Below are 17,193 nucleotides of genomic sequence, written 5' to 3'. Positions count from 1 at the left end.
AGCATGGCATTCATCCCCAAACTCCATTAACAGACACACTGACCTGGACACCATATACAAACCACTACAGCTGAAACTGACACCCGGAAACGGCAAGAACATCCATCAACAGACACATCGACCTGGACCCCACATACAAATCACTGCAGCTGAAACTGACACCCGGAAGCGGCAAGAACAAACCAATATAAATACCGGAAGAAACATCAAAGCAGCGCCTCACACGAGGCTCCAACAGCACTGATGATGTTCCCTAGCCAGGGAACGAAACATTTGCAGCAAAAACTTCCAGCTCGGCGAGCAGAACCACAACAACATTTACAAGTGAAGCAATGCTCTTGCAACATGATCACTTTGGATAACTCTTCTAATTCATACATCATGGTGATTTGGGTACATCTGATCACTGAGTCAATATTCTGGATTTCTTTGCTGGCCTCTGCTCTGTGATACACTGGAGGTCGTATCACCTCCTTGAGTGATGGAGAATAAATACACCTTGCCAGCAATGCGTAAAGTCTTTTGGGATAATCCGGAATATGTAACAGTGCTACATAAATACATGCCTTTGCTTAGATCTCACAAATAACCTTGTTAAAGTAGTGATTAAACATTCTATATTATGAAAATTATTGCATGTTTGTACAAAATTGCATGGTTTTAATCTTTCCAAAATTAGTCCAAAATGTGTCCCAGAAAAATAGGATATGATTCCAAACTTGGCATTCATTGAGAAATGTACGCTGCATCATATGGTCAGGTTTAGTACCGAATTAATTTTAAAAAATCTTACAACAGAAAGTACCAGTACCTTGGCACTGACACTTCCCTGTAGTTTAAGTTGGAGGCGAATCATGTCCACGTCATTCATACAACATAGGTGATTTAGTTCTGAAACTTTCCTTGACATTTCATCAATTGCCACCTCGATAGGATTCAGCTCTGTGCTTTGCTGGTTCACAACTTGAATTCTCTTCTGAACATATGGAAATGTCTGGCCAGCTGTGAAATGAAAAGTATTTGTAAAATGAAAACATGATTTCACTTATTCATACAAATGATGGAAAGTTAATACAGATACAGAATAAGTGCAACATGTACTCTGTCATTGCCAATCCTTGGCTTATGTTGAGTCAGCCACATTATTCTCATGACAATAGTCCAGTAGTATAATTGATCTTGGCATCCTCGTGCTGAGGCAGAGAAAACCCAGGCTACATTTTAAATCATACTAATTGGTTACCTCTGCAGGAAATGTCTGTGTTAGGATAGCATTCTAACCTCAAAAACCAGGTGGGTTTACTTTACCAACTTTGACAGAATCCCTAGAGAAACACCAGATAAACAGTTAAACAGAATTGGGAACTGGAGAAGAGGAGAGCTCTACAGAAATTCTCCCCTTACTTTAAATCGATAACAGATCTATGCAGACCAGAGGACAGTACATAACTATTCTAATTTTGGTCATTTGTGGCTAATGATTAATTTACTGAATTGGATTGGCCAATATGCAGAGATTCTATTTTGTGTTGGCCTACTTAATTTACATTGAGCACCCTATTAGTGAACAAAGCTAATAAAGTATCAGGAGCTTATTCTCTACATTTAAAAATCATTACGCACTCGTTAAGATTGTCCTTCTCTTGCATTGTTCTTCTACTCCCCCGTGCTTTTTACCAGACAGAGTAAATGGGGTTTCAAACACGAAACGTTTGATGTTGTGATGTTTTTCAAAATCCGTTCTCCTTTCTGTGAGTTCTTTTTCATCAAAGTATGGAGTGACATAGGTAACTTGGATATAGGCGAACTTTGGATCCAAATCTTTGGGATTGACCTGAGTGAAAAGAATAGTACATCAGAAATGAATGATACAAACAGATTGGCCCAGATATTTCCAGGAGTTGCAATCACAAATGGTTTGCCAATTAGCTCCTTTTTTTTTGCATTAGTAATTTCAAACTGGTAATTCCAATCCTGGCTCCTTCAGAAATGTGATGCACAGCTAGTGCAGGATAGTCAGGGAAAATCGAACCATGCCCCCTGTTGCAACAGTCGGGTGTGCCACATTTGGAGATTTAATTGTCTAGCAGCATAGCCAAACACTTTGACAGCTGCTGAAAAAGGGTAAATATATAAGGTAAGGAAGGGATTAGGGTGACAGCTGACTACAGGGTTGTTGTGTCAGGTGGGTAAAATAAGGCGGCACGGTGGCTCAGTGGTTAGCTCACAGCACTAGGGACCTGGGTTTGATTCCAGCCTGTCGATGTGGAATTTTCATGTTTTCCCCATGTTTACCTGGGTTTCCATGAAATAGTCCCACAGTCCAAAGATGTGCAGGCTAAGTGGACTGGCTATGCGAAATTGCCCATAGTGTTTGGGTGAGGAGGATTAACCATGGAAAATGCAGGGTAATGGGGATAAGTTGGGGAAGCTGGGTCTACAAGGAATGCTCTTCAGAGAGTTGGTGTAGACTTGATGGAATTAATTACCTCTTTTTGCCCTGTAGGGATTCTATGACCAAAGAGGATCACCAGGGCTGATGGCCGGTGGAAATGTTGGGTTCAGGAGACAGAAGAGAGGGTTTTCAAGGCACAAGGGGTAAAATCATGTTTGATTGACATCAGAAATCTGATTTGGGGTCTCAGATGTAAGATAGTTGGTCCATGTGTACTATATCAGGGTGTGGTGAATCATCTTAATAGATCCCTAACACTTAGATTTGATTTTTAATTGTCTAACCTATCCTGTGTAACTATTAGATTATCGGAAGCAGAACCCTCCACATTTTCTACCTTTAATGGATTCTTGCAGAGGGTTCTGCAGGATTTTCCCATCAGAATCTTCAACTTCCTGGTAATTCCCATGGAGTCAACTGAGCCTGAGATTCCTCAACACAAGTTTACACTGCTCCAATTTGGTATTCAGAATAGCCAGACCAATGATACGTGTGGCTTTGCAGGATCAATGACACTTGAATTCAAACTAATTTGCATTTCAAAATGTCAACAGTTTAAGTGGCTCATTGGTATCATACAGCAGCCACATGATTAAACAAGTAATTTTATATATATTATTAGACTCTAGTTTTATAGATTATATATTTAAAACTAATTAATTAACCAGCTTCCTGAATTGTGTCTGAAGCCTTTACCTTGTTAGAATCTTGGATCATTTTCACATTCTCTGCTCCATATTTGTCCGAGTAAAGCTTCAATAGCCTCTGAGAAATTTCTGACAGCCCAGTTAATTTGGGTTCTTTATAAATATACTCTTTGCTGTCATCTTCTTCAAAAAACGCCTGACCAATAAAAACAAGTACAGAAATCAAAACACACGTTTCATGCAATAATTTAGTTGGTTAACACCATGGTTAACAGCATTATTCAAGCTAGAAAGGCCCGGATTTAATCTCTGGCATTTTTCTTTTTCTGTCAAACTTGGGTCCTATGTATCACAATAGGCTTATAACCACAACCCTGGTAGAGCGCTAAAAAGGTGATCTCGCTCCAGAGAAGCTGGTCTGATGACCGATTAGGCCAAAATAAGTAAGTGTTGAACTTTCCTTTAAAACTTAAAAAAAAACATACATGCTGAATCCAAAAGAATGTTGATCAGCCTCTGCTGCTTCAGGTCATGACAGCAATAACCTCATCACACAGATTCCAGCTCCTGGGCAACCTTTGCACTATGCAATTTTAACCAATGGGCCACTGCTTGGCTACCTCTACTCATCTGTTAACAGCAAATTGCCTGAGATAATTTCAAACCTTTGCTGATGGGAGTAAAGATTAACATTCATTTGGCAGAAACACACTGTTAATATCTCCCCAGCCCTATACGCCTTAGTGGCTCGAATTACAAAAGAATTTCAGAAGACAACAAATGAAAGTAGAAATAAATCCTAGGAAGGAGATGGAGTTGCATTAAAAGAGTTGGAAAAAAAAAACAACTTTAAATTTCAATGCATATTTGAGCTCAAACTTCTGGTATTTAATCATTTTGTTAAAATATTAATATGTTAGTTTATATTACTTAGACAAATGACACAGAACAAATTCAACAAAATCCAAATATGTTATGATGACGAAATCATTAAACCCTAGCTCATATCAACTGGAACAACACCCCTTTCTCATTTCCTATTAACATAGAACATCTGAGAAACTTCAGAGTGAAGAAATGTCCAGGCCTGATTGGAGAGACAGGTTTTGAGGAAACCTTTACAACATCAAGAGATGAGGAGGCTGTTTGTGAGAATGGGCCAAACTAGCCAAAGACTTACCATTGAAAAGTAGCATGGAATGTGTGGGAGGTTAGAATCAGAGGACCAAAGGGTCTGGGCGGAATATAGGATGAGAGGAAGTTGCAAATGTAGAAAGGGAAAGTAGCTTACATTGAGGACAAATATTTTAAAATAATTGTTTTAATACTCGGAGCCAATGAAGATCAGAACAGTGAGGTGATTTTATATAATGGAAAATGAGCAAATAACATGAAAAGCAGACTTCTGGACAAGCAGGTGTTTGGCTACAGGGTGGCTAACACTGTGGCTTCACAGTGCCAGGGACCCAGGTTCACATCCAACCTCAGGAGACTGTGTGGAGACTGTATGTTCTCCCTATACCTGCATAGGTTTCTGTTGGATGCTCCAGTTTCTTCCCATAATTCAAAGATGTGGAGACTAGGTGGATTGGCTAAATTGTCCATTGTGTCCAGGGATGTGTAGGCTACGTGCTTTAGCCATAGGGAACATGGGATTACAGGGATAAGGTTGGGGGTTGGGTCAGAGAGGGATGCTGTTCAGAGGGTCAGTACAAACATGATGGGCTAAATAGCCTCTATCTGCACTGCAGGGAGTCTATGAACACTGGAGACCAGCAAGAAATACACTTGAGAAATGGTGCCTGAAGAAAGCATATGTGTGGATAACCAGAACAGCTGCAGTTGGGATATAGAAATTATGAAGGTTGCTTAAATGGAACTTGGAAACTTTGATGATTAAAAACTTACGACAGGGTCAAATAAGCAATGGTTGTGAACCATTTTTTTGGCTTCAGTAAACTGCCAAAAATAGTTGAATGGAATCGGGAACAAATGTAAAAACATTTCAGCTAGAAACCAAATAGAACTGCCTCAATAGTGCTCATGGTCAATTTGAGTTCACTAGACTCAGCTAAGGGTCTTTCAAGTAAGCAATCTCAGAATCGAATGGCTGAGTATTATGTGCTCCTTATTAGATGTATTTTCAATGAGGGACATGTGTAAAATGGAGAGGGGTACCAGGTCCACCACTTTGCCTCCTGTTGCTAAGCTCACCACAATAATATGGTGAGTGTGAATAAATAATTAAAGGTCAAGCAGGCTCAATATCATTCAGCCTATACCAGAATATAGTTGGTGTGAGTAGTCCATCATTTAAATTTTGTGCAGCTGTGTGAAGAAAGGGTTTACTATCTTTAGAAGGCCATCCTGTATGCACCAAAAATAGTATCGTCTTGTCCCAATCTCCTTAAACTTGCCAAATCTTCTTTGTCTAATGTCCCTTGATTGTCTGGGGGTCTGGGGATCAATTGGACCAACCTGTAGCTCCAGTCTCCCATTGAGCATTGTGTTTCCAAGACTACGGAAGCTGTGGGCCAATCAGATTGGCTGGCAAATCCAGAGGGTGGGATTTCCTCCCACATTCCTTCTGGGGGACAATTCTCATTGGCTGCAGCAATTTTTTCCCCAAACTGTGCTGTCAACATGTTCCTCCCAGAACAAACCCTTGTAGTTCTGTGGAAATTTCTAATTTGATGCAGTCATGCATTACCTTTCTGTGGAGCTGAGAAATATTTATTTCTGTGTCTTCAATGTTAACCGATTTTTAATTGTTTCTCGAGTCCTTGAAATGACTTCCTCAAGGCACTGCTGCCCCAGTTAATGAATGCATGCACACTATTTGCAGTGTTGCTACTCATGGACTGATTGATGTCAGCAAACAAATGGAATGTCTTTATGCTGTTTATAGAGGGTACAATATATAATAGAATTTAATTTAAGTGACTGGGGCTTCTCCCACTGGCTGAACAGCTGCATGAGCCCTAACTTGAAAAAAGTTGATCTTTTCAATCACAGCCATTGCACTAAGTTCCAATCAGGCTTTTCACTGGGCAACAGTGAGACTCACCAAGGACCAAGGACACTAGGAGTGGGGGCACTCATATTTAACTCTTTTCACAATCACATCCTTCTTTATCTCAGTGCAACAACTGGCCCTGACACCCTATCAAACTCTCTACGCTTCAAGTCTGCATCATCCTCACCCATCGCTCCCCACTGATGTTCGTGCCTTCAACTAACAACATTTACATTTTGGAATTAGAATCATAGAGTCATGTAGCACAGAAACAGACCCTTCGATTCACTCGTCCTTACCCACCAGACATCCCAATTGGATCTATCTAGTCCCATTTGCCAGCATTTGGTCCACATCCATTTAAACCCTTCCTACCCATGTACCCATCCAAATGCCTTTTAAAATGTTGCAATTGTACCCAGCTCCACCATTCCATATACATACCACCCTCTGTGTGAAAATGTTAGTCCTCAAGATCAGGTGTACCCGAGAACTCTGTGGGAAGCTAGAGAAGTGATTGCTGGGCCTCTTGCTGAGATATTTGTATAATCGATAGTCACAGGTGAGGTGCTGGAAGACTAGAGGTTGGCAAACATGGTGCCACTGTATAAGAAGGGCGGTAAAGACAAGCCAGAGAACTATAGTCCGGTGACCTCAGTGGTGGGGATGTATTTGGAAAGGCAAGGACTGATTAGGGATAGTCAACATGGCTTTGTGTGTGGGAAATCATGTCTCACAAACTTGATCGAGGTTTTTGAAGAGGTAACAAAGAAGATTGATGAGGGCAGATCAGTAGATGTGATCTATATGGACTTCAGTAAGGCGTTTGACAAGGTTCCCCATGGGAGACTGATTAGCAAGGTTAGATCTCATGGAATAGAGAGAGAACTAGCCATTTGGATACAGAACTGGCTCAAAGGTAGAAGACAGAGGGTGGTGGTGTAGGGTTGTTTTTCAAACTGGAGGCCTGTGACCAGTGGAGTGCCACAAGGATCAGTGCAGGGCCCTCTACTTTTTGTGATTTACATAAATGATTTAGATGTGAGCATAAGAGGTACAGTTAGTAAGTTTGCAGATGACACCAAAATTGGAGGTGTAGTGGACAGTGAAGAGGGTAACCTCAGATTACAACAGGATATGGACCAGATGGGCCAATGGGCTGAGAAGTGGCAGACGGAGTTTAATTCAGATAAATGTGAGGTTCTGCATTTTGGGAAAGCAAATCTTAGCAGGACTTATACACTTAATGGTAAGGTCCTAGGGAGTGTCGCTGAAAAAAGAGACCTTGGAGTGCAGGTTCATAGCTCCTTGAAAGTGGAGTCACAGGTAGATAGGATAGTGAAGGCAGCGTTTGGTATGTTTTCCTTTATTGGTCAGAGTATTGAGTACAGGAGTTGGGAGGTCATGTTGCGGTTGTACAGGACATTGGTTAGGCCACTGTTGGAATATTGCATGCAATTCTGGTCTCCTTCCTATCGGAAAGATGTTGTGAAAATTGAAAGATTCAGAAAAGATTTACAAGGATGTTGCCAGGGTTGGAGGATTTGAGCTACAGGGAGAGGCTGAACAGGCTGGGGCTGTTTTCCCTGGAGGCTGAGGAGTGACTTTTTTTTAAGATTACGTACAGTGTGGAAACAGGCCCTTCGGCCCAACAAGTCCACACTGACCCACCGAAGCGCAACCCACCCATACTCCTACATTTACCCCTTACCTAACACTATGGGCAATTTAGCATGGCCAATTCACCTGACCTGTACATCTTTGGACTGTGGGAGGAAACCGGAGTACCCAGAGGAAACCCATGCAGACACGGGGAGAATGTGCAAACTCCACACAGTCAGTCGCCTGAGTCGGGAATTGAACCCGGGTCTCAGGCGCTGTGAGGCAGCAGTGCTAACCACTGTGCCACCGTGCTGCCCACATAGAGGCTTACAAAATTATGAGGGGCATGGATAGGATAAATAGACAAAGTCTTTACCCTGGGGTCGGGGAGTCCAGAACTAGAGGGCATAGGTTTAGGGTGAGAGGGGAAAGATATAAAAAAGACCTAAGGGGCAACGTTTTCATGCAAAGGGTGGTATGTGTATGGAATAAACTGCCAGAGGATGTGGTGGAGGCTGGTACAATTGCAACATTTAAGAAGCATTTGGATGGGTATATGAATAGGAAGGGTTTGGAGGGATATGGGCTGGATGCTGGCAGGTTGGACTAGATTGGGTTAGGATATCTGGTCGGCATGGACGGGTTGGACCGAAGGGTCTGTTTCTATGCTGTACACCTCTATGACTCTATAAGTCCTTTTTAAATCTTTCCCCTCTCACTTAAACCTATGCCCCCTTGTTTTGGACTCCCCAACCGAGGAAAAAGACATTGGCGATTTGCCCATTCCACACCCCTCATGATTTTATAGACCTCTTTAAGGTTACCTTCAGCCTCCGACAGTTCAGGGAGAAAAGCCCCAACTTATTCACCCTCTCTCTATAACTCAAAATCTCCAGTACCAACTACATCCTTGTAAAGTTTTTCTGCATTCTCTCAATTTAACAACATCTTTCCTATAGAAGGGAGACCAGAATTGAACGTAGTAATTTATAACATCCGAACTCCTATACTCAGTGCACTGACTAATGAAGGCAAGCGTGCCAAACGCCTTCTTCACCACTCTGTCTGCCTGTGACTCCATTTTGAAGAAACTATGAACCTGCATCCCTAAATCTCCTTGTTCAGCCACCCTCCCTATGGCCCTACCATTAAGTGTATATGTCTTGTCATTGTTTGTCTTAACAAAGTGCAACACCTCATAATTCTCACTTCTTCTCTGAAATCAACTTTTTGAGCATTGCTAAAACAAAAGACATTTATTCAAGATTTTCATTTTGCTATTAACAGAACATTTCCTAAATAGTTAATATAAGTCTTTTTATACTTAGCAGCTTTACCATAAAGAATTTATCAGATGATACAGATACTGTACCATATATTTCAGCAATACTCAAGTTCTGTACTACTAAGCCTCCTGAGATCGACTTCATTGATCGAGCTTTTAGTTATCACAAATAAACACCCCTTCTTTGACATTCAATTTTACTTCACTATGCTTTTGTGAAGCCCTTTTGAATATTTTCCTACATTAAAGGCATTTACAAATTGAAGGTTGCCATTTGTTGAATGTTATATAAAAAATGTCAAAAAATGTCAAAAATCTTTGAATGTGTTATTTATTCAAAGAGCAGAACGAGCAAAATAACAAAAGCACACTCCTATGTTATTTGAAGTCTGCCCTCATCAATAGGTCTTTTGTATATTTTCCAGTTTTAGTTTTCTCTGCAGTTTGATTAATGACTCACTGGAGAAGACTGACAAGTTTTGTTTATTCTCGCAAAAATTCGTAGTTGCTCCCCTGTCTATTTGAGTACATACCTCCTTCTATATGCAGTAGATCGCTTTACATATTTGGTATGTGGGCTATGGTGAGAAATTTGGAAGGTTCACCTCAGAAGTCAAGCAAGGCCTGTTGCAACATGAGGGACAAGAAGGTTCATTTTCCGATTAAGTTCCAGGTCTCACAAGTGAGTGGCAAAATATCTGTCCATGGAGATCATTGTTCATTATTACCTAAACTTTTCATTAATCTAGAAACGTAGCGACGTGAGTAGGCCATTCAGTCCTTCAAGCCTATTGCACTATTCAATGAGATCATCTGATCTGTGGCCCGACTCTATATATATATAAAACATATATATATATTTGGTCCATAATCCCTTCATCCCTTTGCTTCACAAAAAATGTATTTATCCCAGAATTAAAATTAACAGCTGAACCAGCATCCACTGGTGTTTGTCAAAGATTTTGGCCATCTTTTACGTGTACAACTGTTTCCTAACATCTCCCCTGAATGGCCTGTCCCTAATACTCAAACTACACTCCCCCTTAGTTCTCGAACCCCCAACCAGTGAACATTTTTTATTTTTATCTACCCTGGCTTTTTCTATTAATATCTTGAAGACTTTGATCAGATCACTCCTTAATCTTCTCAATTCCAGAGAAAATAGGCCAGCTTTGCTTATGCTGTCCTCATAATTTAACCCTTGAAGTCCAGGCATCATTGCAGGTTTCCCAGAGGGAAATCAAACGCTGACAATTCCTAACATGGAAGTCTTTAGCAGGTACCTGGCGACCACAGCTTGCCACTTCTCCTCTGGAACTCCACCTTGGACACCTGTCACCAATATCTCAGAATATACTTCATGGGCAGTGACCACACACATCCCAAGTCCACCAATGCCAGCATCTGACATGAACCAGCTTCACCGTATTGTCATGGTACCTCTCTGATCCACACACAGCACACTTCAACACTTTAATACTGCACTTTGGACTACACCGGCACCTTCCATTGCAATGCTGCTGCAGGACACACAGACAGGCACTCATGTCACCGATTGGTCCAGGCTGGATTTCAGGGCTGCTCGTTTCCTTTCTTAGCACTCACTCACTCACTTAGCGTGGACGTTCTGAATATCTCTGTCTTACCCTGTATTTTAGTGTAGCCTCAGCAGCATTTAACAAGCATACAGTACTTCTGGTTTGCCTTGTTGTTTAACTTAAACAAAAGGTCAGGCAACTTGTCTTGTTTGTCAGCAGTAACTGGACAACGGGGTGGACGTGTTGCTGTATGGCACAGTGCTATATCAATCTTGTACCTACGGCATGTGCCAGCAGTCTGTGTGACAAACATACTGCATGTGCATCAAAATAGATGGCCAGTAGCTCTCATTCATGTGAAGAGAGGTTGGGGAGAGGGGGGTCAGTTTGGGAGGGCAGTGTGGGAGGTGAGGTGGAGGAGAGGGAGTAGAGCAGTAGAGTTGGTACAGTGAGTCAACGGCATCATCCAATCTCATTCCAGAGGCTTGGATATGGTTAGTCAGGATCGGAGGGTTAGTTTCACTGGGAGTGGGTCACAGTCAGTAAGATAAATGGGGCAATGTCAAGCTGAGGATCTCCCAGGACACTGTCACATGATTAGGACCTACAACCCAAATGAGATGGTGTCCTTCCTGTTCCGATGGCCATCAACATGACAGTTGCTTTGATTAGATTAAATTACTTACAGATTAGATTACTTACAGTGTGGAAACAGGCCCTTCGGCCCAACAAGTCCACACTGACCCGCCGAAGCGCAACCCACCCATACCCCTACATTTACCCCTTACCTAACACTATGGGCAATTTAGCATGGCCAATTCACCTGGCCCGCACATCTTTGGACTGTGGGAGGAAACCGGAGTACCCGGAGGAAACCCACGCAGACACGGGGAGAACGTGCAAACTCCACACAGTCAGTCGCCTGAGTCGGGAATTGAACCCGGGTCTCAGGCACTGTGAGACAGCAGTGCTAACCACTGTGCCACCGTGCTGCCCTGCTTTGAGCTTTCAAGTGACTGGTTCCTTCAAGAGAGCCATGAGGGACCAGTGTATGATCTCTCTACTGTCCACCCACACATCCATCCAGACTGTGATGGATGCTACCTGTGCCATATCACTTTGTTTTATCCGCAGTGCTTCAGCCTGGCCAGTAGGATTCAGTAACATACCTGGCTACTCCCAGAGACAGGGCAACATCCGACTGCACATATGTCACACTGACAGCACTAGGTCATATTGCAGCTGAGTGCAGCAATAGGAAGGATTCCATTCCATCAAAGTGTAAGTGATCTATGATCAGCAGTCTCACTTCTTTAGAGGTTCACACCCAGTACCCTGCCACACCTCCTACATCCTTGAGAACATGTGTTCCCAGTGTGCTTGAGGGTCCAAATGTCTGACCAGGATGGTTCTTGGTAGACCAGGGCTACCCACTGTAGTCTTGGCAGTTGACTCCATTGCACAACTCCATGACTGGGGTCAGATACAGATTCAGTGCAGCTCATTCTTCAATCTGGTGGAGCAGACATATCTCGGCAGACAAGAATGTTTTACTCGCTGAGCTGGGAATTTGTGTTGCAGATGTTTCGTCCCCTGTCTAGGTGACATCCTCAGTGCTTGGGAGCCTCCTGTGAAACGCTTCTGTGATCTTTCCTCCGGCATTTATAGTGGTTTGAATCTGCCGCTTCCGGTTGTCAGTTCTAGCTGTCTGCTGCAGAGGTCGGTATATTGGGTCCTGCAACGGACAGCTAGAACTGACAACCAGAAGCGGCAGATTCAAACCACTATAAATGCCGGAGGAAAGCTCACAGAAGCGTTTCACAGGAGGCTCCCAAGCACTAAGGATGTCACCTAGACAGGGGACGAAACGTCCGCAACACAAATTCCCAGCTTGGCGAACAGAACCACAACAAGCATCCAAGCTACAAATCTTCTCCCAAACTTTGAATATTCTACAGGTTGGACCAGTCAGGTAGCACCTTGCAGTATCCTCTGAATAGAGTGTACCACATAATCATAGTATACTGTACTGCACAAACTCGGAGCATGCAAAGAGTGGATGTGATGGAAGCTGGAAAGCTAGAAGAGTGGGAACAGTTTTCTTCCCGGGAAATAGGATGAGGACATTGATCAGGAAGACCATCACCTGTAGCATGATCCTGAGCTGCAGCATCAGGCACTACAAGTAGACTACACTTAATTAATAGCCAGTTTCAGTATTTTCAAAGGCTAATTGTTTATGGGCAACTTATAGCCAAGCACAATTCTTTCCTTGCTTAATATTGACATGTGGTATTAATATTTAGTTGATGTGCAGATACAGTAACAATGGCTGATTTTTCAAATAAACTATGATTTCTCTGACTAATATTACAAATTACTAAATATGTCATTTATATAATAAAGTATTCCTCAAAAGACTCAAATAATTCTTTGTTGCAGAAAGAATTTGCATACTTTTTCTTAAAAGATATTCATCGGGAAGAATATCAAAGAAGGTTAGGGTTTTACAAAAATTTAACAAAATTGGTCAGGGGTCTATAGGTTGGTAAATATTTGACAACTCTTTTATTTGTACAGTTAAACTACTGTCCAACAGAAGATTGTCATTTTGCAATTTATTTTATAACTTGTGTTCTGAATTTGATTTGCATTCATCTTATATCACTAGCTTTATTGATATTTTCCACACGGCCTGAAGTTACCATGAAGATCTTGACTTCTCAATCTTCTCCACACACCTGAGGTATGGTGAAGCTCAGATCAAACGCAGCACCAGCCATCTCTCTCAAATGAGAGAGCAGCTCTATGGGACGATGGCAACTTTACCTTTATTAATATTGTAGCCAAGTAAAATTCCAGTAAAATTTGAGCAATTTATTCTTAAAAAAAATTGATCTACAGTATGTAGTATGAAACAAAATTAAGATTTCTAATCGGGCAACTATTTTAGTCATACATGACATTTTGATCAATAAGAATTACATATTAATGCATCAGAATACTGATAGCCTGTTACAAGAGCACTGTAGTAATTTGCTAATAAATACTGTCACCATGTGGAATCTTTAAGAAATTACAAGAGCAAGATGATTAAAATCTTGAGGGAGGCATGAGGTTTTAAAAGTATGTTAAAGAACAAAAGAATGCTAGAGAGAATGAGAGCTATAGGAAGAGCATTCCAGAGCTTGGAACCCACAGAACTGATGACAAGGCTATGATTGGTGTAGCAATTAAAACTGGGTCAGAATTAGAGAAGCAGTGAACTCTTAGACAATTGCGGGACTGGAGAAGTTTAAGGAGATTTAAAAAAAGGGAGGAGACTATGGTGTAACTTGAAAATAAGGATGAGCATTTTAAAATCAAGATATAGCTTGGGCAGAAGCTAATATAGGTCAGCAAGCATAGATGTGACAGAGGAACTGAGAGTTAAGATATGGTCATACTGATAGTGTGTAGACTATCAATGTTCATCCTCTGTCATCTGATTTTAATACTTGTGACCTTTCATGTATTAAAGCAGCTTTAAAATGATGACACAAACTAAAAATGGCGACACTGAATACCCGACACAGATTGAGGCAAGTTCACAAAATCAATGTGGGATTAACAAAATTGTCTGAAGTGAGATTACCATGTTATCAAACAACATTGAATCTTAGTCAGGCAACAAGTAGCTGGCAACTCCTTTTTCAATTTGCACATGTTGATAAGTGATAGATATGAGGTGCAGAAAGTTGCCATCTTGGAGAGTCAATAGGGTCAAACTTAGGAACACAGAAGTGAATTCTAATTTACTAGTTGCTTTTGTGCCACAGAACAGAGCAGAAATACGTACTGGTAACAGCTTTAACTCTATTACTACATATGCCTTTCACCAAGGTATATGGAAAACAACTCTAGCACGAGGTCCACTCAATGGTGCTCACTCACCTCAAAGTATGAACATTTCCTGCCCTCTGTGGTTCCTGCTTAATGACTGTAGATACCTTCCCACCTCTCTTGCTCCTGCATCTTCCATTCACCGGTGTCATATTCCATCCCTCCCTTTGTCTCACGGCAGAAAAATTGGCCCATCCCTGAACTGATGCGTTCAAAAAGTGTACCTGCAATCCTAGACTGGTTATATCTGAGATGCAGGCCTGATGGTGGCCAACTCACTGGACCAGGAACCGTAAAAACCCTTGACTGACTGTGATGGTACTCCCTAACTGACAGTAGTTACCACCCCCCCACACAGCCCCACCCCCAATCCCATTAAGAATTATTCGACCTTTGAACCTTGAAGCTCAAGCAATGTATTTGCTGTGTGGGCTGCAGGTGGGAAACAGCAACATGTCCCCCCCCCACCCCCCCAACTGTCTAGTTCTGCAAGACGTGACAAGATGCTGTCTCTCCCTATGTGCTGCAAAGAAATGCCAGTCAGAAATGGCAGTATCTAAGTGCGTGCAAAGTGGGTAAGGACTAACACATAAAGATAGCCATAAGAGGCCTAAGGTGCATGAGCTGTGTTTGTGTGTCCATAGGTAATGTGATCTGGCAGAACTACATAAGTTGTTGGGTGTCCCTGAGCTCTGGAGTGAAGTTCTGGTGGGTTTGAAGCAATGTGTGATTTGGTCTGAGAACAGCCATGTTGAACTGGTGAAGCTTGTGATTTGCTGCTGCTGAGTTCCTTAGATGAAGGATGGAGGAGGACAGTGTCCATGGAGCATGCAGGGACGTAGTGAAGACAATAAGAGTTGGATGAACCCCAGAGAAGCAAGTGGTGAACTACTGCTGCCAGGTTACTCCTCTGTCTTTCATATCAGGGATTTGCTCCATCTAGTTTCTCAGGGAAGGAGGAGAGAATTGGAAGCTGCATAGAAATAAGGTGAATTTAGCTAATGACATGCAAGTGCATGGATGTAAGGTAGTCACTGCTCATTAACAAGATTCTGAACTCACCGTTTAAACCCTAAGGGAAAAATTGGAAATTGTGTTCTTGACATTGAAAATTTGACTTCATCCATTTTTGATATATTTCCCAACACTACTCAAGCCAGTGGAAAATTCCACCCATTGTATATTCCATTTATCACAAGCATTATTGAAGCACTTAATGCAGACCAGATGGGGGAGTTCTAACATTGTTGATATGACTAGAGCGTGGCATTTAAAACCTTTTTGATAGGTGCCTACATTATATGTGCTAAGGATTTAAATGACTATATGTGGTGCCATGTGACATTACAACTGGATTAACAAACTCAGAGGAGTATGTCACAATCAGAGAGCAGAATTTAACTTCCTTATGTTTCAAAATGATTTTCTTATTATTATTTTGAGTCACCTTCTGACACTGCCACTTGCTGCTTCAAGGAAAGAATATTCTGATTTTGTGTGATAAAATACTTTCGATATAATAAAATGTGCAAGGTACACGATGTGCAGACACAAATAGTTGGAGTTAAGTGAGGTAATTGAGGGTATGGTTGAAAACCAGGATTTTGAAAAGTAAATAAATCAACTGTAGTTTAATATGCCAAGTTTGGTATTTAATGCTAAATCACTTTACTGGGTCTTCTGTTTGCTAATACTTCAGCACAATTGTATATCCCTACACCAAAAATAACAATGTTAATTCTGGAAAGATCTAGTTTAGAAATTTTCTTTTTGAAACTACTTATTGAATAATTTCAAACCCAATATATTACATGCTGTTGCAATTTAGTGCACATTTCTTTGAACTGGACTGATATAATCAAACTTTGCACTAAATCGCTCCAGGAATTATATAGTGAGCATTTTCTTTCATGTACAACAGCAAATATGAAACACATTTAATGTTTGTGTTAAACTGCATCTAATTGAATAATGTTAATTTAATGTTAGAATAAAAAGATCTAGTGGGTAAATATGGATAATCATTTGGGTCAAATTTTTCTCTTGCTCCTTTGTTAATGTTAGACATAATCTGTATGTGGAACTTAAGTTTTCACCTAATTGCTCAAGAAAATATTAAGCCTCTCTAAGTGAGCAAATTGGAAATTAATTAGAATTCAATAATTTCTGGAAATACTCCAATAATTACCTGCACAGAGACAAGTAAAGGAAATTACCTTTTACTACAGTGTCATCTTTGGGAGTGACAAGTTTAAATCAAAAATGTAAACACATTGACTTATATGGGTAAAGACACAAATGTATTACAAAAATACTGCAAATACCAGGGTTTTGTAGATTGTAAATGTGCCAAAGAACAAACTCTGATGTTTTTGATACTGAGTAAGCAGATAAGTCAGTTTAGAGTATCTACCTCACATGGAGTAAAACATTGGTGAAGACCGAGGGTCAAAAGGACTGTTTCTGTGTTTAATATTTATGATTCCAGGATCAAGCTGTTGCATCCATTTATAACTAAGTTCCTTGCACGTTAATTTCAGCCTATCTGTACTGCTAGAAGCAAAGTGAAGAACTTAAACCATGAGGGAGAGTATTAAATCAGCACTGTGTATACATAAAATGGCAGGTAAAAGCTCAAATGCTAGTTGGAATCATTACTTTGTTTCTGCAGAGCATATTGGAAGATCCATACAAATCAGCAATTTAAAAAAACACTGTTGGAACTAAATATGAAGAGAACCACAGCATCCACACATTTTGTGTGATTC

The 17,193-nt window shown here is 41.1% G+C and overlaps 1 protein-coding gene across 4 annotated transcripts in view; it reads right to left on the bottom strand.

Annotated features, from left to right (window-relative positions):
* dock10 (dedicator of cytokinesis 10) overlaps window positions 1-17,193 on the bottom strand; it is a 341,361-nt gene that overhangs the window by 24,183 nt on the left and 299,985 nt on the right. For all 4 annotated transcript variants that reach the window (XM_060834855.1, XM_060834853.1, XM_060834857.1 and 1 more), the window contains 3 exons: window positions 3,152-3,298; window positions 1,624-1,834; window positions 812-1,002 (listed from right to left, as the gene is read on the bottom strand). In XM_060834855.1, coding sequence (XP_060690838.1) covers window positions 812-1,002; window positions 1,624-1,834; window positions 3,152-3,298 — 549 coding nt within the window. The remainder of the gene's footprint in view (window positions 1-811; window positions 1,003-1,623; window positions 1,835-3,151; window positions 3,299-17,193) is intronic.

Source organism: Hemiscyllium ocellatum, chromosome 13 (assembly GCF_020745735.1).
Source record: "Hemiscyllium ocellatum isolate sHemOce1 chromosome 13, sHemOce1.pat.X.cur, whole genome shotgun sequence".
In the NCBI taxonomy this organism is placed as follows: Eukaryota; Metazoa; Chordata; class Chondrichthyes; order Orectolobiformes; family Hemiscylliidae; genus Hemiscyllium; species Hemiscyllium ocellatum.
This window is presented reverse-complemented; position numbering and strand designations above follow the sequence as displayed.